This window comes from Astyanax mexicanus, chromosome 13, assembly GCF_023375975.1.
Source record: "Astyanax mexicanus isolate ESR-SI-001 chromosome 13, AstMex3_surface, whole genome shotgun sequence".
Classification (NCBI taxonomy): Eukaryota; Metazoa; Chordata; class Actinopteri; order Characiformes; family Acestrorhamphidae; genus Astyanax; species Astyanax mexicanus.
In genome coordinates, this window is record NC_064420.1 from 22,911,910 (window position 1) to 22,939,637 (window position 27,728).

At 38.1% G+C, this 27,728-nt stretch overlaps 1 protein-coding gene across 1 annotated transcript; it reads left to right on the forward strand.

The window, feature by feature from the left end:
* Positions 1-27,297, forward strand: ddx58 (DEAD (Asp-Glu-Ala-Asp) box polypeptide 58). Its single transcript, XM_022662151.2, has 19 exons — positions 1-152; positions 3,001-3,132; positions 3,507-3,688; positions 3,845-3,986; positions 5,863-6,021; positions 6,120-6,230; positions 8,045-8,201; positions 9,070-9,322; positions 10,726-10,888; positions 11,251-11,355; positions 13,374-13,531; positions 15,781-15,916; positions 16,197-16,342; positions 17,074-17,173; positions 19,119-19,289; positions 20,609-20,757; positions 21,586-21,732; positions 23,935-24,096; positions 26,191-27,297. Exons 1-19 carry the CDS (start codon positions 47-49, stop codon positions 26,341-26,343), a joined length of 2,832 nt encoding a protein of 943 aa, XP_022517872.2. The 5' UTR covers positions 1-46; the 3' UTR covers positions 26,344-27,297.
* The last annotated feature ends 431 nt before the right edge of the window (positions 27,298-27,728 follow it).

Genomic DNA, 27,728 nt, shown 5'->3' on the forward strand with positions numbered 1-27,728 from the left:
GCGGTGCTCAGCAGCTCCAGAGACTCCGGCTCTCCCGGCGGAGAAAATGTACGAGCTGGAGAAACAGAACCTGCGGATCTTTAGTAAATATATCGTCCAGGTTTTACGACCGTCTTACATCAAAGTGTTCCTGAGCGAGTACCTGGATGAAGGTAAGTGTGAGTTTGAGAGCAGCAGAATGAAGCACTTGGCTGGTAATTCTATGTTGTTTACACCTGTAGCTGTAGCTGTGATACACTGACTTTTGGACACTCCAAAGTCTTCGCTTATAAAAACATTACTGCTGACAGTCAGAGAGGTATAAAATGCTAAAAAACACTTAGAGTAAAAGTAACGTCAAGTGCTCCATCAAAAAAGTGACTTGAGTCGAAGTTAAAAGTATTCTATAACCCTCTATATCATGGCAACAAATTTACGTACCTTAAATACATAAATTAATGTATTTGCTTACTTACTAATTTATTCATTCTTAACTTAATGTTACACGGCAGTGTATAAGTGGGTCATAAATAAAATACTGCATATGTGCAATGATATGTAGTACTAATGCATCTTAAAAATAATAATGTAATTGAAAAGATGCTTTATTTCAGTAATTCAGTTCAAAATGTGAAACTCATATATTATATAGATGTATTACACACAGAGTAATCTATTTTAAGTGTGTATTTATTTTATTGTTGATGATTATGGTTTACAGCCAATGAAAACACAAAATTTGTGGGATTTCTCAAAATTGTCTGAGAAAATTTTAAAATATATATAAGACCATTTGGTACTTTTGGCAGTGTGGGCAGATGAGATGGATCTCCAAACCATCACTGATTGTGGAAACTTAACACTGGACCTCAAGAAGCCTCTCCACTTTTCCTCCAGACTCTGATCCCTTGATTTACTGATGATCAGTGATGGTTTGGAGAGCCATGTCATCTGCTGGTGTTGGTCCACTGTGTGGTATATCAAATCCAAAGTTCTGCATGTTGTTGTGAGATTTAGTTTACAGACTTTCGTACAGATTTTTTCCTTTACAATTTGTTGTTTCCACAACGATGGCAAGCTTTCCCAGACCAAATGCAGCAAAATAGGCTCAGACCTGATACTAACACCACCGTGTTTCACAGATGAGATAAGGTTTTGATGCTGGAATTCAGTGTTGTCCTTTCTACAAATATAACACTTCTCATTTAAACTCAAATTATTCTTTTTGGTCTCATCTTTTAACTAAAAAAAAATTTCACTCCATTTGTTTTTTCAGCTTGCCCATGTGAGCTTTAGCGTACTGCAAACTGGCAGCAATGTTCTTTGTGGAGATCTGCAGCTTTCTCTGTGCAAACCTGCTGTTTACACCATTGTTTAGTGTTCTCCTGATGGTGAACTCATGAACATTAATATTAGCCATTGGGAGAAAGGCCGTAAGATGCTTTGAAGTTACCCTGGGATCCTTTGTGAGCTTGTAGACTATTGCATGCCAAGCTCCTGTAGTGATCTTTGTTGGTGGACCACTCCTGGGGAGGCTAACAATGTCCTCAAACATCCCCTATTTGTACACAGTCTGTCTGACTGTAGACTGGTATAGTCCAGAATCTTTAGAGATGGTTTTATAATGTTTTTCAGTCTGTTTTTTAGCATTCTGGGGCTCTCTTTTGTTTGTGCCATGACACAATCCCACAAACACAAGGATCATCCTTTGAAATGTTCCTGTTCTTTGAATAAAGAAAGTTGCCTACACACACCTGACTCAGATTTCACCTTCTGATTTAAAGCGTAAATAATTTAACCTCCCACAGGTACATAATGTTGGATTTTCTTCAGTGATTAAATGAGCAAGTCTAACATGTTTATTATTAAGTTTCATTTGTTTGATTTGGTTTTCCATACTTACTTTAAGGTCTTGTGTAATAATCTTTTAAAGTTTTATGGCACATTAGTGTAAAAATATAAATTCACAAGGGCGCACAAGCTTTCAAGCTCTGAGTGGAATGAGGAAACAAACTACAAATTAAACCGTGAAACATAGCTTTGAGTATTTATCCTGAAAATCTCCCAGGAGTCACAGTCCATTGGTTTGGACTTTTGTATGAAACGCTGAATCAAATTCCTCACTCTCTTCTAAACCTTCTTCTTTACATGTATACACTTGTAAAAAACTGATGTATACAGCTCTGGAAAATAATAAGAGACCACTTAAAAATAATGAGTTTCTCAGATTTTACCAAATTGAAAAACCTCTGGAATGTAATCAGGAGGAAGATGGATTGACTTTTTGCACCAGGAGTGGCATAAAGTTATCCAAAAGCAGTGTGTAAGACTGGTGGAGGAGAACATGCCAAAACGCATGAAAACTGTGATTAAAAAACAGGGTTTTTCCACCAAATATTGATTTCTGAACTCTTAAAACTTTATGAATATGAACATGTTTTCTTTGCATTATTTCAGGGTTTGAAAGCTCTGCACCATTTTTCATTTTCTGCAAATAAATGCTTTAAATGACAATTTTATACGGAATTTGGGGGAAACGTTGTCCGTAGTTTATAGAATAAAATAACAAGGTTCATTTTGCTCCTATAAATAGCAAAAAATAGAGAAACTGCTTCAGAAACTGAAGTGGTCTCTTATTTGTTTCCAGAGCGGTATAATATGTCATGACAAGCGGAACAAATTCTAAGGTACACTTCTAAGCCCACTTTGTTTGGAGCTTTGATCCAAACAGCTTCCTACTTGATGTTGTTATTTGCCTCAGTCATACTGGGAATACTGATATGCTGAGAATGGTCAACCACTCAACTAATATCTGGCTAGAGGTGGTACTATGGTGGTCTCTTCCCTTGTCTAGATGGAGTCTAGCTTGTATAAAATATATTTATAATGAACTGGTTAACAAATATAACTGAAAAGTAGAGGCTTTTAATAAACGGACAAAGTGCAGGTCAGGTATAGAGGAATAGAGAGGATAGAGGACACATTTTGAAGGACTCTAAACTCTCGCTCTTTCCTGTCCAGAGTCTGTGGAGCGAATCCTCTCTGAGGAGAAGGCGTCGGTGACGTCTGCAGCTCAGATGCTGCTGGACAAGATGTTTCAGCTGGAGGCAGAGGGCTGGTTCCAAGCCTTTCTGGACACGCTGCTGGCCTCGGGTAAATCCACCGTCTCTGATCACATGGCTACAATTTAATACAGGAGTTTTTCATCCTAAGGATGAATCCATTAGAGTTAATAGCAAGATTTGCTTTATTAAACACTTTTACTAAATTATTTAAGGGTCTAAATTTGGCCCTTGTTACTGTATATGACATGTTCTGCTGAATCGGTGCCATTTCTGCCTCTAGGAAATTGCATCTATAAATGTTTACACAAAATGACTTTTAAATACAGTTTAACCAGTACATGTTTTGAATAGTTAAATGTATGAAATAATTAAGTTTAATTTAGAAGAGGTACAAATGGCACCCATTCTGTGGAATGGACCGTTTATTTATATGTGTGTGTGTGTGTGTGTGTGTGTATTTAGAGTACACAGGTCTGCATGCCGCAGTCAGTGATTGGAATTTTGCTGAGCTGGAAGACCTGCAGGATTGTAGGACGCTGCTGGACCGCGTTGAGCCGTCCATCACCAAAAACATGAAGCCCCGAGAGCTGCTCTCCCACCTGAGCGACTGCCTCACACACAGAGAGCGTGAGGAGATCAGAGCGGTGAGAAACATACACACATACTCACACAAAAACTGTGTGTGTTCTGGTTCATGTTCTTTAAACACAGGAACCACTCTGTTAGCTAAGTAACTGTCATAACTGTGTATGTATTTGTTATATCTGTTTTTAATCAATTTTATTTTGTGTGTGTATCAGGTGGAGGATCAGTGTGGATGTGTGGCAGCGAGTGAGCGACTGGTGAAGAGTCTGAGACGCTGTGATAAACAGTGGTTCAAAATGCTGAAGACTGCTCTCTATAACTGCAGCCAGAAACTCGCTCTACAGCTGCTGGAGCCTGGTACACTTTTAACACCCTGACACACACATCGCAATAATAAACAATACAGGTCCATGACTTTACCAGCCCCGCCGTTTTCAGAGAAAATGGCTGAAATAGCAAAAAGATGCAGAGCTTTCATGCATCTTGGCATGTTTTTTCTGGAATTAAAAGCCTGAATTCAGCTGTAACTGGAAATATCTGCACACAACTGTGCTGGACTGAGATGCACAGCTTTCAACACATGCGTTTACAAGCACATGCCCAACCATGTGGATAGAGGCCATGCAGTAACCTCGTGCTTACTCGTGCTCCCCCTCCCCCTCGCACTTCTTGTGCAGGCAGCAGCAGCCTGTCACTCACACAGACACAGAGACGGCGCTGTGTATCTACTAGTTGTGTCACGAATCAAAACATTGCAACATGACGTGTTTGATTTAATCGCCTTAAGTGATATCGCACGTCCGGCGATGCGACTGTTGTGCATGTGCACATTGCGATGACGATGCTTAAATAGTATATCATGCAGCCCTAATACTGGGTGAGTTAAAGGACATGCTTTTATTTTAGAAACGAAACAAGTACAGTCGTGAAATTTCCTCGCTACTAAATATTCCACAGTCAACTGTCAGTGGTATTATAACAAAGTGGAAGTGACTTGATATATCAACTCAGACACAAAGTGGTAGGCTGGGTAAAATGACAGAGCAAGGTCAGCTGAATCCCAACCTTACATTACCAAGCACAATGTAAATTATGCAAATGTGCATTTGTTTAAAGCTCGCCACCGTTGAACTTTAGAGCTATTCTGAAGGTTTGGACTCTTCTGGAGTGGTGGAATTTGGATTGACGAAATATGCTTCTACGTCTGACAATCTGATGGATGAGTCTGGGTTTGGCAGTTGCCAAGAGAACGGTACTTGTCTGACTACATTGTGCGAAGTGTAAAGTTTGGTGGAGGGGGGATTATGTTCTAGAGTTCTAGTAAAATGAACTCTTAATTCCTTAGCATACCAGGAGATTTTGGACAATTTCATGCTTCCAACTTTGCAGAAAAAAATATGAGCATGTTCCAACATTACTGTGCAGCAGTTTATAAACGAGGTTCATGAAACCATGGATGAACTAGTGTGGTGTGGAAGAACTTGACTGGTCTGTACAGATAATACTTCATATTAAACCCCTATTGCAGGGGTCGGCAATTAAGTTTGGCCGCGGTCCAGATATTTTCCGAGCCATTACGTGGCGGGCCACAAAAAAATATGTTTTGAAAAATGAAGTGTAATGGGATGGAGTGATTTGTAGCTCTCCAGCCCAGAGGGTTGTTGAACCCAATTGCAGAACAGTTGAATTAAAAGTCAGTAAACCCAAAAAGAAATAAAAAAATAAACACACTGATCCTTACATGGGATTGAACCCGTGTTGTCAGGGTCGCATTCTTTTACACTAGCAATGCCCCGGAGTAGTGAATTGGGACAGGGCCCCTTATATGGAGATGGGGAGCCCTAGAAGAGGTGGAAAAATGAGAACGGGCGGAAAACTAGTGTGACAGAGAGACAGGGGAGGAATGTAAACAAAAGCTTGCCAGAGAAGCATTTAATTTATTTATTGTTTTAATTATTGTTCAGTACAGTTCAATAAACGTCACGGGCCAGATGTTTCATGCTTGCAGGCCACATCTGGCCTGCGAGACGCCTATTGCAGAACCCTGCTCTATCGATTAAGTATGGGATGTCAGTGAAATTCATATGTCTGCAAATGCAGACGAGCAAATAACTAATACTTTATTGAACTTTATTAAACTAATATATTGTGATTCAATTCAACACATTTTGTAGCTAACCCTCTATATACACACATGTTCAGATTTAGACACCCCGTCTTCTGTTTCTTCCAGATGAGAGTGAGGAGATGTGTGTGTCAGAAGAGTGTGAGGAGAACATGGACACCATGTCGACCGTGCGTTTTGAGTTTACAGAGGATGGAGAGAGTAATGAAGGCCTGCTGAAGAGCATTAACGAGATCAGTTCCTCTGACCAGCCCAGTGAAGGAGCAGGTACACACACACACACACACACATTAACATATGCACACACAAAGATATGTTTTCATTCACACTCGTGTTTGCACTCTAACACGTTCATGACTCTACAGGTATCACAGCTGGTCTGGGGAGGTCAGCGGAAAAGAAGCTGAGAGAATATCAGAAAGAACTGGCCGAGGCCGCCTTCAGCGGACAGAACACCATCATCTGCGCTCCTACTGGTAATGTGTGTGTGCGTGTGTGTGCGTGTGTGTGTGTGTGTGTGTGTGTGTGTGTGTGTGTGTGTGTGTGTGTGTGTGTGTCTGTGTGTTTTTGAAATGCAAACATCCCACCCTGCAAAAACTACACACGAAACAAGGTGACAAATGTGACAAAAAACCTCATAGATATAAGATTAGCTATACTACATTGTATAAGATATCAAAAATCAATCAACCTTTATTTTCACTCGGGAATACATTAAGGATTCATTTTCAATGCAGTCAAGCATTTACAACTTAATGGCATTGAAAAATAAAATTAAATAATCAGGATAAGCAAAAATAAGAAACTTCATAAAAAAAACATTAAAATTCAATGGCAAACAAACAATTATGATTTCATTAAAAAAAAATTATAATTCAAAATAAAAGGATAAAGGACAGGCTTAAATTTGAAGCAGTCAAATAAAAAAGATCAATAGTTATAATAATAAAAAATAACAAATAATAGAAGACTAAAGAATTTAAGTAGCTAAAAGTAACACTAAGATCATAATAAGATTAACATAGACAGTAGAAATAATATAAAAAGGTAAAAAAAAGGCCAAAATGTAAAATGTAAAATAAAATAAATAAACAGATATAGCTTTAATACATCTGTAAATTTACCTCAGCACATCTTTCACAGCCATTCGTCTACCATGCGCAACCCAGGCAGGGGTTCTTATGTTTTTTTAAACAAAAAGTCCAGACCAATTCGATTGTGAATTCCACCCTCCTGCCCAATAATATAAATATGCATCAAAATATAATTCATAAATTTAGACTAAATGTTAAATGGAATTCCTATTTTATATGGAGGTATCATTCTACATACTAGTCAAGCTTGGAAGTAACTTTAACTGTTAAATTAACAGAATCCTGCCTTATGATCATACCATGATCATTTAGTGATATACAGTGCCTTGCAAAAGTATTGATACCCCTTGAACCTTTTCACCTTTTGTCACAAATTTTAATGTATTTATTGAGATTTTTAAGTGAAAGGCCAACACAAAGTAGCGCACAACTGTGCAGTCTAACAAAAAAATACATGATTTTCAAAATTTAATAAAATGAAAAGTGTGACGTGCAAAAGTATTCAGCCCCTTTACTCCTAAACCCCTAAAAATAAAGGAGTCCAGCTGTGTGTGATTTAGTCTCAGTATAAACACAGCTGTTCTGTGGAGGCCTCATTGGTTTGTTAGAGAACACTAGTGAACAAACAGCATCACAAAGACCAAAGAACTCACCCGACAGGTCAGAGATAAAGTTGTCGAGACGTTTAAAGCAGGTTAAGGTTATATAACATATCTGAAGTTTTGAGCATATGAAGGAGCACTGTTTAATCCATCATCCGAGAATGGAAAAACGTATTCTATGCTGCAAACCTACCAAATACAGATTTTTATTTGATAAAAAAATTTGACTCTTACTTAAAATCTCAATAAAATGCATTTAAGTTTGTGGTTGTAAGGTGACAAAATGTAAAAAAGGTCCAAGGGGTATGAATACTTTTGCAAGCCACTGTTACACAGATGTAAGTTAGTAATACATGTGTTACCACACTGATATTAACATATATTTGTTGGTGTGTTTTGCAAATTTGTTACAATCTGTGGAATTTCTTCAAATTTAGAGACCTTAAATCTGCGTTGAAATGTAAACAAAATATTCCATCTTAAATAGTCTATTTTATTGTCCTCTTTTGAAAATTCTGCCCCTTTGTGTTTCTAATGGTGTTGATGTTTTGATGATCATGTTTTTAATAGTGTGGTAATTATTGTCTTGTTCAGGTTGTGGAAAGACTATCGTTGCCTTGGCAATCTGTGAACATCACCTCAAAAAGTTTCCTGGAAAGGCAAAGGTGGTGTTTATGGCAACCAAGGTGGAAGTTTACGCACAGCAGTACAAACTCTTTATAGATCACTTCAGCAAAGACCCTGATGTCAGGTATGAGCACACACTCACACATACACACACATACAGCTTTGGAAAAAAAATCACTTAAAAATTATGAGTTTCTTTTATTTTTCCAAATTGAAAAGCTCTGGAATATAATCAAGAGGAAGTTAGATGATCACAAGCCATCAAACCAAACCAAACCAAACTGAACTGCTTGAATTTTTGCACCTGGAGTGGCATAAAGTTATCCAAAAGCAGTGTGTAAGACTAGTGGAGGAGAACATGCCAAGATGCATGAAAACTGTAATTAAACACCAGGGTTATTACACCAAATATTGATTTGTGAACTCTTAAAACTTTATGAATATGAACTTGCTTTCTTTGCATTATTTGAGGTCTGAAAGATCTTCATCTTTTTCTCATTTTCTAAATGACAAAATGTTTATTTGGAATTTGGGAGAAATGATGTCCGTAGTTTATAGAATAAAACAACAATGTTCATTTTACTCAAACATAAACCTATAAATAGCAAAATCAGAGAAACTGATTCAGAAACTGAAGAGGTCTCTTCATTTTTTACAGAGCTGTATATATTATATGTATATATTATATGTATAAAATGACAGCAGCTGAGAAATATTCTATATACACATATCATTTATATACACACATATGCTACCACTCCAACCCACACACATTCATGCTTTTAAATGGCCCAGAAGGTGCTATTTCCACACACACACACACACACACACACACACACACACACACACACACACACACACACACACAATTAGGCATATTCATACCTCCACATGCTGACACACCAATTAGAAAGTCAATTATTGTAATACATTTTAAGCAGCTGTGTTTCTGAGTATTTAAATGAGTGTAATTGTGTGTGTGTGTCTTGCAGAGTGACTGGTGTGTGTGGGGATACAGATGTAGGGGTGTGTCTGCGCTCTGTGGTGGACCGTAACGAGGTGGTAGTGCTGACCCCTCAGATCCTGGTGAACGCTCTGCAGAATAAAGACCTGCCGTCTCTGGATGTCTTCACTCTGCTGCTGCTGGACGAGTGTCACAATACCACGGGAAAACACCCCTACAACAACATCATGAGCCGCTACCTGGATACCAAACTCACCAGCAGCGCACACACACTGCCACAGGTCAGTCACTTTACACACACACACTCATAAACACAGGATGAAAGGCTGGTGTGGTGAAACTATGCAGGTTTATGCTGATATGGTGCTGATATGGTGCTTGATGACCCGTACAATTGTCTTTAAAACACAACATGCGCTGTATTAATTAGGGATTTAACAGCTTTCTGTAATTTATCGAACCATTTAGTTCAGCCTGTTTGGTATCGCGATATTCCAGCACTGTTAATTAATCCATTTTGGAATACACTGTATTGGACTGATTGAGCTGCCAGCTGGGATCTGCTTAAAGACCCTGCCTCCTATACACATTTGTTCATTAGTTGTAAACAAATGTGTCTGCTAAGTTTAGATCAAAATTGTTTAGTCTGATGCTGACTTTATAATTTAAAATAGTTTACCAGCCCTAAAATTGTTCTGAACTGTAGGAATGCAACAAAATCAAAAGTTTGGCCAAAACCGAACATTTACCCAAACAAACCAAAACATACAGAATCCTGAACACCCTTTTTTTTTTTTTACAAATTTATCCTCAGCAGTGCACTAACAATCATGAATTTATCTCAGCAGTGCACTTCTAATCATGAATTTACCTCAGTAATGCACTAATAATCATGAATTTATCACAGCAGTGCACTTCTAATCATGATCAAATCAACCTGATCAAAAATTGCCTCAGCAGTGCTACTCTGGTCAAACATTTACCTCAGTAGTGCAATTGTAGTAAATTTATCTCACACAGACAAAGGCAGCCAGTCTTTTGGGGAATAAACTAATGCTATGGCTAACTTAGCTCAGGTAACTATCCTTGTCCTGTACAACTTTCTTAAAAAGAAGTTAAGCATAGTAAGTAGGGCTTTCAATCGAAAGAAAAAAAATACAAATTTTCTATTATTAATCTATTAATCACGTTTCTTCTTCTTAACACTAAATTTTCATAATTTATATTTAAATTTAAATGTATTAATGTATTAATAATTAATGTAAGATCATCCCTATGGGATTTTATTATATTTGTATATGTTTGTTTAATTGTGTATTTGTGAACTATATTCAATTAACAGTTGAATAAAAAAACCCTGCCTTAAAAAAACAATAAAAATTGATTGAATATGCAATGTTGGATGATCACAAACCTACTTCTGCAATGGGTGCAACTTTAAGTAGCTGAATACATTTATTAGAAAGGGTGTCCATAAACATGTGGACATTTAAAATATATGTTGTTTTTTGGTGGTTGAACACTATAACAGAGTTCAGGTTAGTTTTTAATTGACCACTACACTAATCACAACATATATTGCTTACCAAACAGAACCTTCTTGTATGGACTATAGAATGTATTTTGTATGATCTTCTATTTTAATAATGCCTCTCTCTCTCTCTCTCTCTCTCTCTCTCTGTAGGTGGTGGGTTTTACAGCATCAGTAGGTGTCGGAAGTTTTAAGAACCAGCAGGAGGCAGAGATGAACATTTGCCACCTGTGTGCCAACCTGGACACCAGAGTTATCGCCACCGTTACCAAGAACATAGATGAGCTCAGATCATATGTACACATACCTGAGAAAGGTGACTATTTGCTTATACACGTGTTCATTAGTTGTGAAGAAGATCTGCTAAGTTTAGATCTAAATCTTTTACACAACAGGGTGTTTAGTATAATGCTGATTTTAGGATTTAAAAAAATGTCTCTAGTAATGTTCACCAGCCCTAAACTGTTTTGAACTGTGGGGATGCACCAAAATGATTTTTTGGGCCAAAACCGAACCTATACCCAAACGAATTCAAAATCATGAACGCACTTTTTCTACAAGTTTATCCTCAGCAGGGTAATTCTAATCATGAATTTACCTCAGCAATGCACTTATAATCATAAATTAACCTCAATAATGCACTTAAATAATAACTTAAAATATATTTATTGTGTGTAGAATTTTTTGAGGTACCTGCATCCCCCATCTCGGACCCCTTCATCAGGATCATCAGAAACATCATGTGTAACATTGAACAGCTGGCCAAGAAGATCTATGACATAGGTACGCAACACACACACACACACAAACACACACACACACACACACAAACGTATAACCCCATAACGGAAAAGGTTTGGATAGTATGGAACATGCTTTGGATTACTTACTTTGGATTTTTTTTTTTTTATTGCAGACAATATGTATCCAAGTTGGAACAATAAAGCAATTAAAACCTAATTAAAACTGTAATTCCTTCTCACATGAAAGGCATTTTGGCATGGGCAGTACTTGTTGTGCTTGTTGTCTAATCTTTTAGCTTTTTCTATTTTATACTGGAGACAGGTCAGGACTGAAAGCAGGCCAGTCCTGTTCCCATATCTTCTAATTCTGCAGCATGTGGTAGTTTACACTGTCCATTTCTTCTAAAAGAAAAAAATTGTATATTGATTTGTCTGTCCAAAATACACTGCCTAACCAAAAAAAAGTCGCCACCTGGATTTAACTAAGCAAATAGGTACGAGCCTCCTATTGGATAATTACTGCATGTACGTTTGTCTTTCAGCTGCTAACAAGTTATTTAACTGGGGTTGATGCTGCAGTTGGTCAGGTTTAGGTTCAGCAACAGTATGTGCTGAAAGAATGAGGTCAGCTGACTGCCTGAATATACTGAATATAGACCAGGTTATTCCAGCAATGGATTTTTTTCTTCCCAGATGACATGAGCATATTCCTAGATAACAATATCAGCATTCATGGTGCTGGAATTGTGAAAGAGTGATTCAGGGAGCATGAGATCATCATTTTCACACATGGATTGAGAGAGTTCACCACAGAGTCCCGATCTTAACCTCATTGAGAATCTTTGGGATGTGCTGGATGGAGAAGTGCTGCTTTGTTCAGCTGTCAGACTCTACCATCATCAATGCTGCTGCAGATCTTGGTGAAAAATGAATGCAACACTGGATTGAAATAAATCTTGTGACATTGCAGAAGCTTATTGAAACCAAGCCAAATCAAAATCCCAATCAAAGCTAAAGACAGTCAAACTCAATATTAGTGTGACCTTTTTTTTTTGGTGGCGACTTTTTTTTGGCCAGGCAGTGTATGTGTTTTTCACTGTAATAGTATATCTCAGATGCCTCATATAAGTCAATGGGACATAGAAGAGCCTATATTGGTAAAGCAAAAAAACATATGTATTCCTTGCTTGCTTGCTTGCTTGCTTTTTTTATTTATTTTGAGCCGAAGATATACAATACAGCTACTCAAAAAGGAGTGGGAAGAAGAAAATTATTTAAACCCACCCCTTCCTTCAAAATTAACATAACTTACATAGCTTACATAGCCACTTCCCATCGACTTACATTAGATGAATCTTAACAACAGAGAAAATTAAATTTACAAATACTTAGAATCCTCTAACCTAGATACTAACAGCGATAGTAAAGAAAGTTCTAATACTATACACAAGCAGCCCTCATACCAACAATGGTGAGAGGGCAACCATACTAGTTACGGTAACAAAGAAAAAAAACGAACAAAACAAACATACAAAGCACATACCAACAGTGATAAGAGAACAACAAAACATGCAATGGTAAGGAAAGGAAACAATCATAATAAACAGATACCCACAATAACTTTTTTGCTTTATAATCGAGGAATTGCTGTACTTTATTCATAATAGAGAGGCTTTTTGAAATTTTTGTTTTTATGTGTCTGATGTGGGCTTTCCATGTTAATTTACTGTCTATTATTACTCCTAAAAAATTGTTTTCAGTTACACTTCCAATTTGGGCACCATCTATGCTTATTTGAAATACAGAATTAATCTTATCATTACCAAATATCATTGCTTTTGTTTTATTTAAATTTAATGATAACTTATTTCTGTCCATCCATTCTTTTATTTTACTTAATTCATCATTTACAGTATTTATGAGTTCATTATGATTTTACAGCACTTTGGGCAATGGAAGCTGTGTAAAGAGTGCTTTATAAATAAAGCTTACTTACTTACTTACTTTATATATTTCTCTCTCTCTTTCTCTCTCTCTCTCTCTCTCTCTCTGTAACAGATTCTCTCTCACCCATTCTGAATCGTGATTATGGCAGTCAGAAGTATGAGCAGTGGATTGTGGACGTTCAGAAGCGCTGTAAGCTACTGCGGCTGACTGACCCTGAGCAGGAGAGAAGAGTCTGCAGGGCTTTATTCAACTACACTGAGCACCTGCGAGTAAGCACGTGTGTCTGTGTGTCTTTGTGTGTGTGTTTGTGTGCGTGTGTGTGCGTGTGTAGTTTTGAAGGAGCAGGAAAGACAGGTTTTAACTTTTAAGATTGAAGTCTTTAATGTTTGTTCACTGTTGCTCAGGTTGCACCTCTTGAAAGCACACAGATTACCATTGTAAAGAAACAAATCTGACAAAATTGTATAAAGGCACAATAAAAATAGTATAAAAGCAGTTTAAAAATAGTTCAAAAATAGCGTAAGAATAGTATTAAAGTCTTTGTGCAGCCAAGCGTACAGGCAACATTCGAGTGCTGCGCTGGGGTGAGGCACAAACACCAACCAGCCATAACATTATGATCATCCCCATGTCTTCATGAGCAGTATTAATTTTTTTCAGTTCTACTGAGCATATAGGATACTTTGTAATTCTGTAAATTTTGACTGTAGTCTTTTTGCATCTGTTTCTCTGCAAACAAAGCAGCTATTATTTGGGTTGTTATTACTATTATGGTGGTGGTGTGTTAGTAGTGACAGATTCTAGGGAATTTAATTCAATTGGGCGATTTTTTGTACTTTTTTATTTAATTTAAAAAAAAAATATATATATATATATATATATATATATATAGTGTTAATAATAATGATGATATGTGAAAATAATTGCATTAATTTTTTTAAAGCCTTTAAAGCATTTACCTTCAGTCTTCCTTATCACTGCAATCCTGCAGGGGTTTTAGCTAGCTTAAGCAGCTAGTGGGGGTCTCTGCCACGCTGCTCGTGATCAGCAGTGTTCTCCCTGGTGGGACACTTGTGCAAGCAGCCACGTCCGCTTCTTAGTCTGACAGTTCAGCTGCGGGAGGCCAGAGTTCATTCAAGCTCCACAGAGAGAGTGATGAAGAGAGAGAGAAAAAAAAGAAAGAGAGAGAGGGAGGTTGTCTTGTAATAGTATAGTTTTAGAGTGTGAGAAAGAGGGAGAAAGGGATGAACAGGGGGGAGTGTGCGAGAGAGGGGAGAAAGAAAGAGTGAGAGAGGGGGGAGTGAAGAAGAGAGAGTGGTTGTCTCAAATATATCATATAGGAGTGTGTTTAAGACAGAGAGAGAGAGAGAGAGAGAGAGAGAGAGTGGTTATCTCTTAAAAGTGTGTGTTAAGACAGTGTGAGAGAGGGGTTGTCTGTTAAAAGTAGAGTTTTAGAGCATGAGAGAAAGGGAGAGACAGAGTGAGAGAGAGGTTGTCTTGCAAAAGTATAGCTTTAGAGAGTGAGAAAAAGAGAGAGAAAGAGTGGTTGTCTTTTAAAAGTAAAAAAAGTAGAGTTTAAGACTGTTGGAGAGAGAGAGAGAAAGAGGGAGAGAGGGAGGTTGTCTTGTAATAGTATAGTTTTAGAGCGTGAAAAAGAGGAAGAAAGAGATGAAAATGGGGGAGTGTGCGAGAGAGCAGAGAAAGAGTGTGTGAGAGAAAGAGAGGGAGAGAGAGGGGAGTGAGAAAGAGAGAGTGGTTGACTCAAATATATCGTATAAGAGTTTGTTTAAGAGAGAGAGAGAGAGAGAGAGAGAGAGAGAGTGGTTGTCTTTTAAAAGTAGAGTTTAGGAGTGTGAGAGAGAGAGAGAGAGAGAGAGAGAGAAAAGAGAGAGAGAGAGTGGTTGTCTCAAATATATTGTATAAGAGTGTGTTTAAGAGAGAGAGAGAGAGAGTGGGTTGTCTGTTAAAAGTAGAGTTTAGGAGTGTGTAAGAGAGAGAGAGAGAGAGAGAGAGAGAGAGAGAGAGAGAGAGAGAGTGGTTGTCTCAAATATATTGTATAAGAGAGTGTTTAAGAGAGAGAGAGAGAGAAAGAAAGAGAGAGAGTGGTTGTCTGTTAAAAGTAGAGTTTAGGAGTGTGTGTGTGTGAGAGAGAGAGAGAGAGAGAGAGAGGTTGTCTCTTAAAAGTATAGTTTTAGAGCGTGAGAGAGAGAGAGAGAGAGTGAGAGAGGGTGTCTTGTAAAAGTATAGTTTTAAAGCGTGAGAGAGAGAAAGAAGGAGAAAGGGATGAAAAGGGAGGAGTGTGCGAGAGAGGGGAGAAAGAGAGTGTGAGAGAGTGAGAGAGAGGGGAGACTCCCTCTCCCTATGAGAACAAAGTAACACTTCGTAACCCATCTGTGTAAAGTATGCTGCTTATGTATCTCTCAGCTTGTCCAGAAATGCATGTGTTCTTTAAGGGTGGTTTAAATTGTTGTGTAATGCTGCTTTAATGTGTATGTGTGATGTGTGTGTGTGTTATCAGAAATATAACGACGCTCTGATCATTAACGAGGACGCTCGGACCAAAGACGCTCTGGATTATCTGCAGGCCTTCATCGAGCAGGTCCGCAAGGCCGGCTACGACAGCACAGAGAGAACGCTCACTGCATTCTTCGATGGTAATTTTTAAAATAATGATCTTTTCTGATTATTATTTATGTATTTATTTATTTGTTAATTATTTATTATAACTAAATTATAATTAAAGTTTTACATGTATCTGCTACTATGATGGTGTAACACTGTAATCAGTTACTAATGTAATGTATCTGATGCTCATATCCAGCACAGGGAGGAGTACTAGTCAGTTACAGCTCTGAACAGAAATCTGTTCTCAGGTCAGTGTGTCTGTGCTGTTTTGATGCTGTTTAATGTGTGTTTGGTTTGTTGTTACTGCAGTTCAGAGGGAGCAGTTGCTGCATTTGGCCACAGAGGGGCAGGAGAACCCTAAACTACAGGAGCTAAAGTTCATCCTGGAGGAAGAATATCGTAATAACGATCAAACCCGCACCGTGCTGTTTGTCCGGACAAGAGCCCTCGCTGATGTCAGAATAATACATTTTTATCTAATTATTATATTTTATTATTTAAAAAATATATAGTTATATTTATTTGTTTTGTATATTTGTGTTAAATGTTAAATTATATATAATTGTTTATTATCACAGTTATATTTAACCAATAATTAATTGTTTACACACTACAACCTTAACCTTAGCTGTCCAGTAGCAGTGATGTTTTTTTTTTTCATTTCTCGTTTTAGCATTGATATTATCACTGCAATTCACCTGTCAGACCTAACAATAATTCTTCTCTTAACTGCTAAAACTGACACTTAGTCCAATCATGTTTAGCAGAGCTAAAGGTGTTGCCTCTGTGTTTCGGCCTTTTTTTTAGTTGTTATGATGTAAATTTGAAAGTGCTCTGTGTAAATGTGTAAATGCTGCAGTAAAGAATGCAGTAACACAATCTGTTCCAATACTGCTTTACTACAGACATTTTTTCAACATCCATTCCAAAATTTTCTTTATTTTTCATTGCTACCTACCAGCTGTAAGCTCTTAACCAATTAATTGTTCTGTTTTTTAAACAATATATGATTTTTTCAGGATTTTTTACAATAGAACCTACTAACATATGAACATTTGTACTAAATGGCAAAAATAAAGATTAAAGTTCTAAAACGTTTAACTGCTAGTGTATATAAAATGTAAAACTGTTTTATAATTGACATTGTGTGTATTTTTCTCTTTCTCCTCCACTGTGTTTGAGACAGGCTCTGAAAAAGTGGATAGATGAGACGGATTCTCTCAAGTTTTTAAATCCTGGAGTTTTGATTGGACGAGGAAGAAAATCTTCCCAGATGGTGGGCTCAGGTACACACGTGCGCACACACACGCAGACACACACACACATGTAAACTACACTAACATGCCATGGGACAAGAAATATAATTGATTCTCATGACTTTTGCTGTCACATGGAAGCTAAAGAACCCTGCACTGAACTGTGGGATATGTGTAGGGCCTCCTGCACTGAATGTGGATATGAGTCGCTTGTCTGTTCGCATGGACAATTTTAGCCAGATGCCACCGGTCACAATCATTACCATCCATAGCACTGTCAGTTGTGGGTGGTAATGCTTTTTATGATTTATTTTAAGTGAATGTGTGACACATACCTGTCAAGTCTCCCATTTTGTTGGCCGGTAAACTACCATATTTTACCCCTCCTTCCCGCCATCCTCCAAATTTAGTATTAGTACAAAATTTTTGGTATTATATCATAAAAAAATAACATTCCTGTGTCTTTTTTTTTCACAACATAGGTCATTCCTGCCAAAAAAGTGAAGACTTGTAGATATCTAGAAAAGTGTTTTCATTTAGGCCTTAATATAAGAATTACATATGTAGGAATGTCCTCAGCATTTTAGTGTCAACAAAATTAGGATCAGATTCTGATCATCTAACTACATTATTGTATTTTGTAAGAGGTTCACAGGTGGTTTTAGATTTTAGATTTCTTCTAAACCAGTTTTAAAATGTAAGGGATACTGAACCTCGGTTGGGCTAGAGCAGGGGTGTCCAAACTTTTTTTGTTGGGGGCCAGAAGGAGAAATATATTTGAAGTCACGGGCCACACTCTGTAATAAAACAAATAATGAAATTTACCACTTTAAATAATACATTTTTCCTGATTACTTTCATTTACACACCATTTTACTTGACTAACTATCTTTATCTTTGACAGTGTTGTGTAAACTAAGATTTTTCAAATTGATGTTTAATTTCATGATTTATATAATTTTCATAATTTCACTTAAAACTCTTTTGCCCCATTTTTCTGCGCTAGAAATGCGCACTCTCTCCGCTTTTAGACTCTTTGGCCCGTTTTTCTGCGCTAGAAATGCTCACTCTCTCTGCTTTTAGACTCTTTGGCCCGTTTTTCTGCGCTAGAAATGCGCACTCTCTCCGCTTTTAGACTCTTTGGCCCGTTTTTCTGCGCTAGAAATGCTCACTCTCTCCGCTTTTAGACTCATTTGGCCCGTTTTTCTGCGCTAGAAATGCGCACTCTCTCCGCTTTTAGACTCTTTTGCTCCGTTTTTCTGCGCTAGAAATGCGCACTCTCTCCGCTTTTAGACTCTTTTGCTCCGTTTTTGTGCTAGAAATGCGCACCCTCATGCGCAGATTATATAAACCTGCTTAACAGCGGGCCAACTTTCATTCTATTTCTAAAATACCTCGCGTGCCGCTCCAAAACAGGAAACAGGCCGCAAATGGCCTGCGGGCCGTAGTTTGGACACCCCTGGGCTAGTGGGACGGCTCAAAGCGGGTGGTGGAAAATTTCCCTTTTTTTTAAATCCAAAACTTGACAGGTATGGTGTGACACTGACTATTCATGTTGCCTTGCCATGAGCACACTTGCCAACAATGTTGAACACCACTCACAAGATATCAAGCATCTCACAAGTGAAACGTGACAAGTTGACATACAGTCTACATTATCCCATGACTTTTGGCATGGCAGTATAAGTTGCAGTAGTGTGTTTGGTTGGTTGGGTATAATGTACAACATGTGTTTCCAGTGTTATCCACAAAGGACAGGTATAAAGCAGAAGAACAGAAGTTAATCTGATTATTATTATTATTATTATTATTATTATTATTTACATTATGAAACCAAATAATTACAGTGTCAGCAAAGGTGACTTCTCTAGCTTGATTGGATAGATAACATGAACCCACCACACACAACCGTTGCAGATAAGATTACCCACCTCCCACACTCTGTGAGTGTTCTGATCTGATGTGTTTGCTGTAGGGATGACGCTGACCAGTCAGAAGGGCGTTCTGGACTCCTTTAAAACTTCTGACCACATTAAGATCCTAATCGCCACCTCCGTTGCTGACGAGGGCATCGATATCCCACAGTGCAACCTGGTGCTCATGTATGAGTACGTGGGCAATGTGGTGAAGATGGTGCAAGTTCGAGGTACTGCAATATTGTAATAACTGTTATGCTGTGTTAAAGTGTGGACATACCTTAAATTCAGTGTTTTTTTCATTATTTAAACATTTTCTGCGCTGTAGATAATACTGTACTGTTATACTAAAGTCCTCCAAACTATGAAGAAAAAATATGGAATTAATTATTAAAAAAATAAGAATATGTTTTATGTTATAAATTCTTCCAAGTTTTGCACGTTTTAGCTTTTTCTCCATCAGCTTTATGAGGTAGAGTTACCTGGTTTGGAATCGCTTGTTCTTTTAATGTGTTTGAGAGCATCAGTTGTAAAGTTGTGAAGAGGTGGAGTTGGTATTCAGTGAAAAGATCCATTTAAGTAATGTTCCAATACATATTATGGCAAGAACTACTCAACTAAGTAAAAAAAAACAATTATTTTAAGAAATAAAGGTCAGGGCTTTGAATGGTTCAGTGGGTTAAGCACTGCCACTATGATTAAGAGATCACTGGTTCGAATCCTGTTCATGTAGCTTGCCATCAGCTACTGGAGCCCCGTGAGAGCACAGTTGCCCTACCCTTGGGTGGGTAGATGGCGCTCTCTCACCACATCACTCCGAAAGGGTGATGTCGATCAGCACAAGGCGTCTGTGAACTGTTGTATCGGAGCTGAGTGGCTGCGTTTTCCTCCAAGTGTGCTGCATCAGCAGCAGTTTGAAAAGAGGTAGTGGCATGTGCTAATCTTCACCTTTCTGGTGTTGGGGCATCACTAGTAATAGAGGGAGTCCTAATGAGTCGGTTGGGTAATTGGCCTTGTAAAATTGGGAAGAAAATGGGATTAAAAATTTAAAATAAAATATTAAAAAAAGGAAATGAAGGTCAGTCATTCAAAAAAAAGTAAGAACTTTAAAAGTATCCCCTTTAAAAATGTTATACAAGCAAGAGCTACCTCTGTTGCACAGGATATCATCAGCCTCAGATACAGCTCCCTACATAAGATCACCTAAAAGCTATTATTTTGCTATTATTTTGGTTTGTTTAACCATGTTCAAGTTTATTACATAATTCCATATGTATTCCTTCATAGTCTGGATGACTTCAAGAAATTCAATTACAGTGTAGGAACAACAAAATAATAAAAACATTGAATGAGAAGGTGTGTCTATAATAGTAAGAACTGTAAAACCTGAAATATTTTGTAATAAATTTGTAATGAGGTTCAGACACAGGAGGGAAAGTTTATCCACTAGGTGGCAGAGTGCCCCTGCAGCGCCTCACTCAGATTAATCTGTAACTTATTCTTTGTGCTTGTGTGTGTGTGTGTGTGTGTGCTGTGTGTGTGTGTTAAGGTCGTGGCAGGGCTGCGGGCAGTAGATGTTTTCTGATCTCCAGCAGGAATGAGCGTATTGAAAAGGAGAAGCAGAACATGGAGAGAGAGAAAATAGTAGAGAAAGCCATCGTCAGCCTGCAGGCATCACCTGAGACACTCCAGGCCAAGGTGAAGCCCCAGCCGTCTGCAGGTTAAACTGTCGGAGCACACGCTCACCTGCCCATAGGCTAAAGTATCGAGGTCTAGATCCTGACTGTCTCATTGTTACTTGGGTCGATTGGTCCCGAAACCAAAAATCTGAAGCCTGGTCTGTATTTTTAACAGTGTAAACACTCCTTTTTTGTTGCTACGGTCTTTTACAGGGCATAGGCTGAAGCAGGTTATCGTCACGCATTAAACAAAAGAAGAAGAAAAAGAACCTAGAAAAGGAACTTTACTAATTGACAACATTCTACAAACCAATCAATAGAGACACAGCCTATATAGTAGAAGATAACAAGAAAACAGTGTGCAGTTTAAACCCAAAACTAACTAAAACACACTGGCAGACTTAATGGCAGTGGTGTGCAGTGAGGCCCTTCTAACCCTTCAGAGAAGGGGTGACAGTAGGTGCATGTAAATCATTCCTTAATATTTAATCAGGAGAGAGAGAGTCGATGGTTATAGATAAGTTGTGTTGAATAGATAGTTTTGCTGGTATAACCAGAAGTTCAGTCTTCGAGAGATTTAGTTGAAGGTGATGCTCCTTCATCCATGAGGATATGTCAGAGAGACACTGCGATATCCGTGCAGAGATTAAGTGATCTTCAGGTGAGAATGACAGGTATAGCTGAGTGTCATCAGCAAAGCAATCATACAGTGTGATTTTCTGTCATCTGTTTAAACTTTTGACTGTAGTTAATGTAACAGTTTTCTGGTATGTTTGGTGTATCTGAAATAAAACTTTGATACAACAGTGATGATACAATGTCTCTGTGTGTGCGTGTGTGTGTGTAGGTGAAATTGTTTCAGAGGGAAGACAAGGCCAGTAGAGATTTTGAGAGCCGAAGTCCAGAGAAGCCTCGGACAGTGGGCAGTTATAAGCTGCTGTGTGCAAAGTGTAACGCGTTTGCATGTGTCAGTGATGATCTACGAGTGCTGAAGGTAAACACCCACAAAACCACTAATCCCTATAAACCTGCAAACCAAGATTAAGCATCAATCTACACTAAAGAGTTTCTCATTTTGGCGATAAAACTGTACTTTTAAATTTGATTTAATTTAAAACTAGACTTATTTAACTTAAAAAAAAACCCCTTAGTAATTTCCTAAACTCTAAACCCTAATCTTTCCTGAACCTTCTAAACATTAAAACCCTAACCACTGCTGAACCTCCCAAACACTAAACCCTAACCACTGCTGAACCTTCTAAACACTTAACCCTAACTCCTCCTAAACACTAACCCCTGCTGAACCTCCCAAACACTAAACCCTAACCACTGCTGAACCTCTTAAACACTTAACCCTAACCCTTTCTAAACACTAAACCCTAATCACTCCCAAACACTAAACTCTAGCCACTGCTAAACCTCCTAAACACTTGACCCTAACCACTGCTGAACCTCCTTAACACTAAACCCTAACCTCTTCTAAACACTAAACCCTAACCACTCCCAAACACTAAACCCTAACCACTGCTGAACCTCCTAAATACTTAACTCTAACCACTGCTGAACCTCCCAAACACTAAACCCTAACCACTGCTAAACCTCCTAAACACTTAACCCTAACCCCGTCCTAAACACTAAAACCTAACCCCTGCTGAACCTCCTAAACACTAAACCCTAACCACTGCTGAACCTCCTAAATACTTAACCCTAACCACTGCTAAACCTCCTAAACACTTAACCCTAACCCCGTCCTAAACACTAAAACCTAACCCCTGCTGAACCTCCTAAACACTAAACCCTAACCACTGCTGAACCTCCTAAATACTTAACCCTAACCACTGCTAAACCTCCTAAACACTAAACCCTAACCACTGCTGAACCTCCTAAACACTAAACTCTAACCACTGCTGAACCTCCTAAACACTAAACCCTAACCACTGCTGAACCTCCTAAACACTTAACCCTAACCCTGTCCTAAACACTAAAACCTAACCCCTGCTGAACCTCCAAAACACTAAACCCTAACCACTGCTGAACCTCCTAAATACTTAACCCTAACCACTGCTAAACCTCCTAAACACTAAACCCTAACCACTGCTGAACCTCCTAAATACTTAACCCTAACCACTGCTAAACCTCCTAAACACTAAACCCTAACCACTGCTGAACCTCCTAAACACTAAACCCTAACCACTGCTGCACCTTCTAAACACTAAACCCTAACCCCTGCTGAACCTTCTAAACACTAAACCCGAATCCCATCTAAACACTAAACCCTAACCCCTGCTAAACCTTCTAAACACTTAACCCTAACCCCTGCTAAACCTCTTAAATACTAAACCCTAACCCCTCCTAAACACTAAACTCTAACCACTGCTAAACCTCCTAAACACTTACCCCTAACCACGTCTGAACCTCTTGAACACATAACCCTAACTCCTCCTAAACACTTAACCCTAATTCCTCCTAAACAACTAACCCTAACCACTGCTGCACCTCCTAACACTAAACCCTAACCACTGCTGCACCTCCTAACACTAAACCCTAACCACTGCTGCACCTCCTAACACTAAACCCTAACCACTGCTGCACCTCCTAACACTAAACCCTAACCACTGCTGCACCTCCTAACACTTAACCCTAACCACTGCTGAACCTCCTAAACACTTAACCCTAACCCCTCCTAAACACTAAACTCTAACCCCTGATGCACCTCCTGAACACTAAACCCTAACCACTGCTGTACCTCCTGAACACTTAACCCTAACCACTGCTGAACCTCCTGAACACTAAACCCTAACCACTGCTGAACCTCCTGAACACTAAACCCTAACCACTGCTGAACCTCCTAAACACTAAACTCTAACCACTGCTGAACCTCCTGAACACTAAACCCAACCCCTCCTAAACACTAAATCCTAATCTTCCCTAAACACTAAACTCAACCCCCTGTTGAACTTATTTCACACCTAAATCCTACCTTTAGAATCCCTATCCTCCTGAATATGTTAAACACTAAACCCAAAACCCCCAAATCTACTAAAGCCCTAATCCCTCTACTTGCTAATGTCTAAATGCTAAATCTCTCTCTCTCTCTTTATTTCTCTCTCTCTCTTTATCTCTCTGTCTTCCTCTCTCTCTCTCTCTCTCTCTCTCTCTCTCTTTATTTCTCTCTCTCTCTGTCTCTCTCTCTCAGGAGTGCCACCACATTATCCTCGATCACACTGTATTTAAGCGCTGTGTCACTAACCCTCACCTCAACCCCAGGAGCTTTGATGGAATCACTAAAACACAGAAGATGCTCTGCGCTGAGTGTAAACTGGACTGGGGCATCATTGCTTCATATCTCAACATAAAGGTGTGTTGACTTTTAATAACCTTACTTATGGAAACTATGACCTATGACCCCTTAACTCATCTGCAGCAGGTCCGGCTGAAGGCCAACTCTTCACTCTTACATGTGCGTTGCTCTTATAGATCCTGTGACTGTAGCTATTCTCTTTCAAACACATGCAGCTTTTAAATTGCTTTTAAAGTGAGACCTTTAACAGCTTTAGCACCTTTTAAAGGCCAGTCATGACTTTTGTTCCTCTCGTTCCCTAACCCTATTAGACTTGAATTATATTCCAGTGAAAAATAGAAGAATGATGCCTGTGATGCACACAAAAGAGGACTCTAATATAGAAATATAAAATATCTATATATACAAAATAAATACAATTAACTAAATTATTTAATTGCATTTAAAATGTTGCTTGCATTGAAAGCCTGTGTTTAACATTTTTAGTTTACTTTTGACGCCTTTTTACTTTTACACCGCTGGAATAAATTAAGAGACCACTTCAGTTTTTGAATCAGTTTTTCTGATTTTGCTATTTATAGTTATATGTTTGAGTAAAATGAACATTGTTGTTTTATTCTATAAACTACGAACAACATTTCTCCCAAATTCCAAATAAAAACATTGTAATTTAGAGCATTTATTTGCAGAAAATGAGAAATGGCTGAAATAACAAAAAAGACTCAGAGCTTTCAGACCTCAAATAATGCAAAGAAAACAAGTTCATATTCATAAAGTTTTAAGAGTTCAGAAATCAATATTTGGTTGAATAACCCTGGTTTTTAAGCACAGTTTTCATGCATCTTGGCATGTTCTCCTCCACCAGTTTTAAACACTGCTTTTGGATAACTTTATGCCACTCCTGGTTGAAAAATTCAAGCAGTTCAGTTTGGTTTGATGGCTTGTGATTATCTATCTTCCTCTTGATTATATTCCAGAGCTTTTCAATTTGGTAAAATGAAAGAAACTTATTATTTTTATTTCGTCTCTTATTTTTTTGTACCTGTAAAATAAACATGAAAAAATGTAAATGTAAAAAAGTGTTAGTAAAAATTAGATCTTACTTTGCTTAATTGGCACTAGTGCTGCCATGCCCTAAGGTCTGATTTGCTGTTTTTTTTTTTTTTTCAGTGCAGTGGGCGGGGCTAAGCTATTGTTTCATTGGGTAGTGGTTAATGATTTATTCTGATGGAAAACAGGTCTCAATTATTATTGTTATGTGCAAAAAAACATAAAAAAGAAAAGATGTGAGATGTGAGACCCTGAGGAACCCTATCGCCAGGGCAATATTAGCTAGCAGTTCGTCCCATGTAGCTTGTTTAAACATGGTAAACCTGCAGGCTACAGTCCGATATACTCTCCTCTGAATTGCAAAAGAGCTAGCGTGGTTAGCCGGTATTGCTAATGCTGCTCCAGCAGTGCTAGCAGGGGATAGCAGCAGGCTACAGTCCAATATACTCCCCTCTGAATGGCGAAGTAGCTAGCGCAGTAGCAGGTTATGCTAATGTTGCTCCAGCAGTGCTAGGAGGGGTTAACAGCAGGCTACAGTCCGATAATACTCCCCTCTGAACAGTGATTTAGCAGTTAGCAGCTAATGCTAATGCTACTCCATCCCCGGTGCTGGAGAACTAAACTAAAACTCCTGTATAACACTGCACTTCAGTGGAGTAGCTTTACTGTTCCTTACAACCTGACTGATAAAATTTATACATAGAGTGCACCAGTTTATAAGACCCACAGACGATTTTTGGTGAAATGATAGGATTTTAAGTGCACCTTACAGTGCGAAAAATATGGTATTCTGTTTATTGTTGATGTAAAAATTGTGTCTGTGCACTGTTGCGTGTTCATGTGTGTGTGTAACGAATAGGGGTGTACACACTCTGGCCATGCACGGCACACCAGCATTGCCAAAATAGCAATGAGCGTCTGATGTTTGACTGTTGTCAGGGTTCTAATCAGTCAGTAGGGCAAGTGTGTTTTCCCTTGCCCAGATAGCAATACTCCAGAAATTTACCTGAACACACCTCATTTCCATTGTTATTAATTTACTATTTAATTATAATTCTTTACTACAAATATATGTGTAAATGTATTGTTGTGTGTTCGCAGGATCTGCCGATTGTGAAAATTGAGAGTTTCGTGGTTCAGGACGTCGCCACACAGAGAAAACATTACTTCAGGAAGTGGCGTGACGTGACATTTGCCATGCGAGAATTCGAGCTGACAGAGATAACTCCAGAAACGTGGGGGCCGAGAGAATAGAGACAGTAATAGAAAGCAAAAAATACATAAAATCACACTTCTTCAAACTATTATTACTATTATTACTGCAGTGATGACATTTAAAGTTTTTTATAATGAACCATACAACGATACAACAATGTCTAATAGAGTGTGTTTTAAAAATTAAGCATTTACGACCTTTAAATGAGAACAACTCCACGAATTTGATCTGTTCGAACACACTAAATTCATATGCAGTTTTTTATGTAAAATCATATGTTTTGAAAACTCCAGTATGACCTGTTTTAAATCATATATAGAGAGAGTTTGTTTGTTCGTTTGTTTATTTACATGGAATTCATTTCTAGAGTCAAAGTCAATCATGCACTGCATTAATGTACTTCATTATGTGAGTTACTGACTGTGTGTTTTACAGAGACTCTTAAAAATAAATGTGCCTCAAAAGGCTATTTGGAGCTATGCCATAGAATAACATTGGTTCCGTACGGAGCTCTTGTTGGAAAAGCTTTGTTTTAAAGTTTAAATAACTTTTAGATGTTGTAAATGTTCTGGACTAAATTGTCCTTTAATTAGAGATGTGTAGTGACGACATAGAACTACTTCACTTATGTCCCTAAGTACTAAAATTCTGAATCTGTATCTACTGTATTACTTCCTATTTTTAGTTAGTTTAATACTTTTACTCTAATTCATGTTGCATCGTTACTTGTTACAGTTATAAAAATGTTACGAATCCTTCCAAACCCATGGTAGATGCTCTGCACTGTCACTGGGTTTAATAAAGCTGCTCATCACTGAGGGAATCAAGTGATCATGCTTGGGCTGCTCCCGTTCTGCCTTTTGCTCTGCTGCCTGCTTTTAATATGATACATTTAGTAGCCTTTATTTGTAAGTGTATATTGTGAAGAGTTTGATCCTGGATACTATACTGCATTAAATCTAATCTGCTCATTAAATTGTTTTGTGTCTTTAGCTGTTTGTGTTTTTGTTCTTGGCCAATACGGCTGTTTTGGACTATTTAGGCTGTTTTTGACGGCTGATTTTTAGACTAGTGTTATGCATTATATCCTCATTACTTCATAACCAAAAGATGGATTAGTGATACAGCACTGCTGTTGTGTGATGCTACTGCTGGTTATGTGTGTTATTCTAAAAAGCAGCAGTTTAGGGCACACACAAAAACACAAAACGTCACTGAAAAAAACATTCACATATAATTCAGATCAGATTAAAGAATCTTTTGATGTAAACAAAACAAGCTACATCCAAAGTTCAGTTTCAGGCATTAAAAATGGCTATAGTAATTAATAATAACTATAGTAACTAAAGCTGCAATCTACAGGGGTTGGACAGTGAAACTGAAACACCTGTCATTTTAGTGTGGGAGGTTTCATGGCTAAATT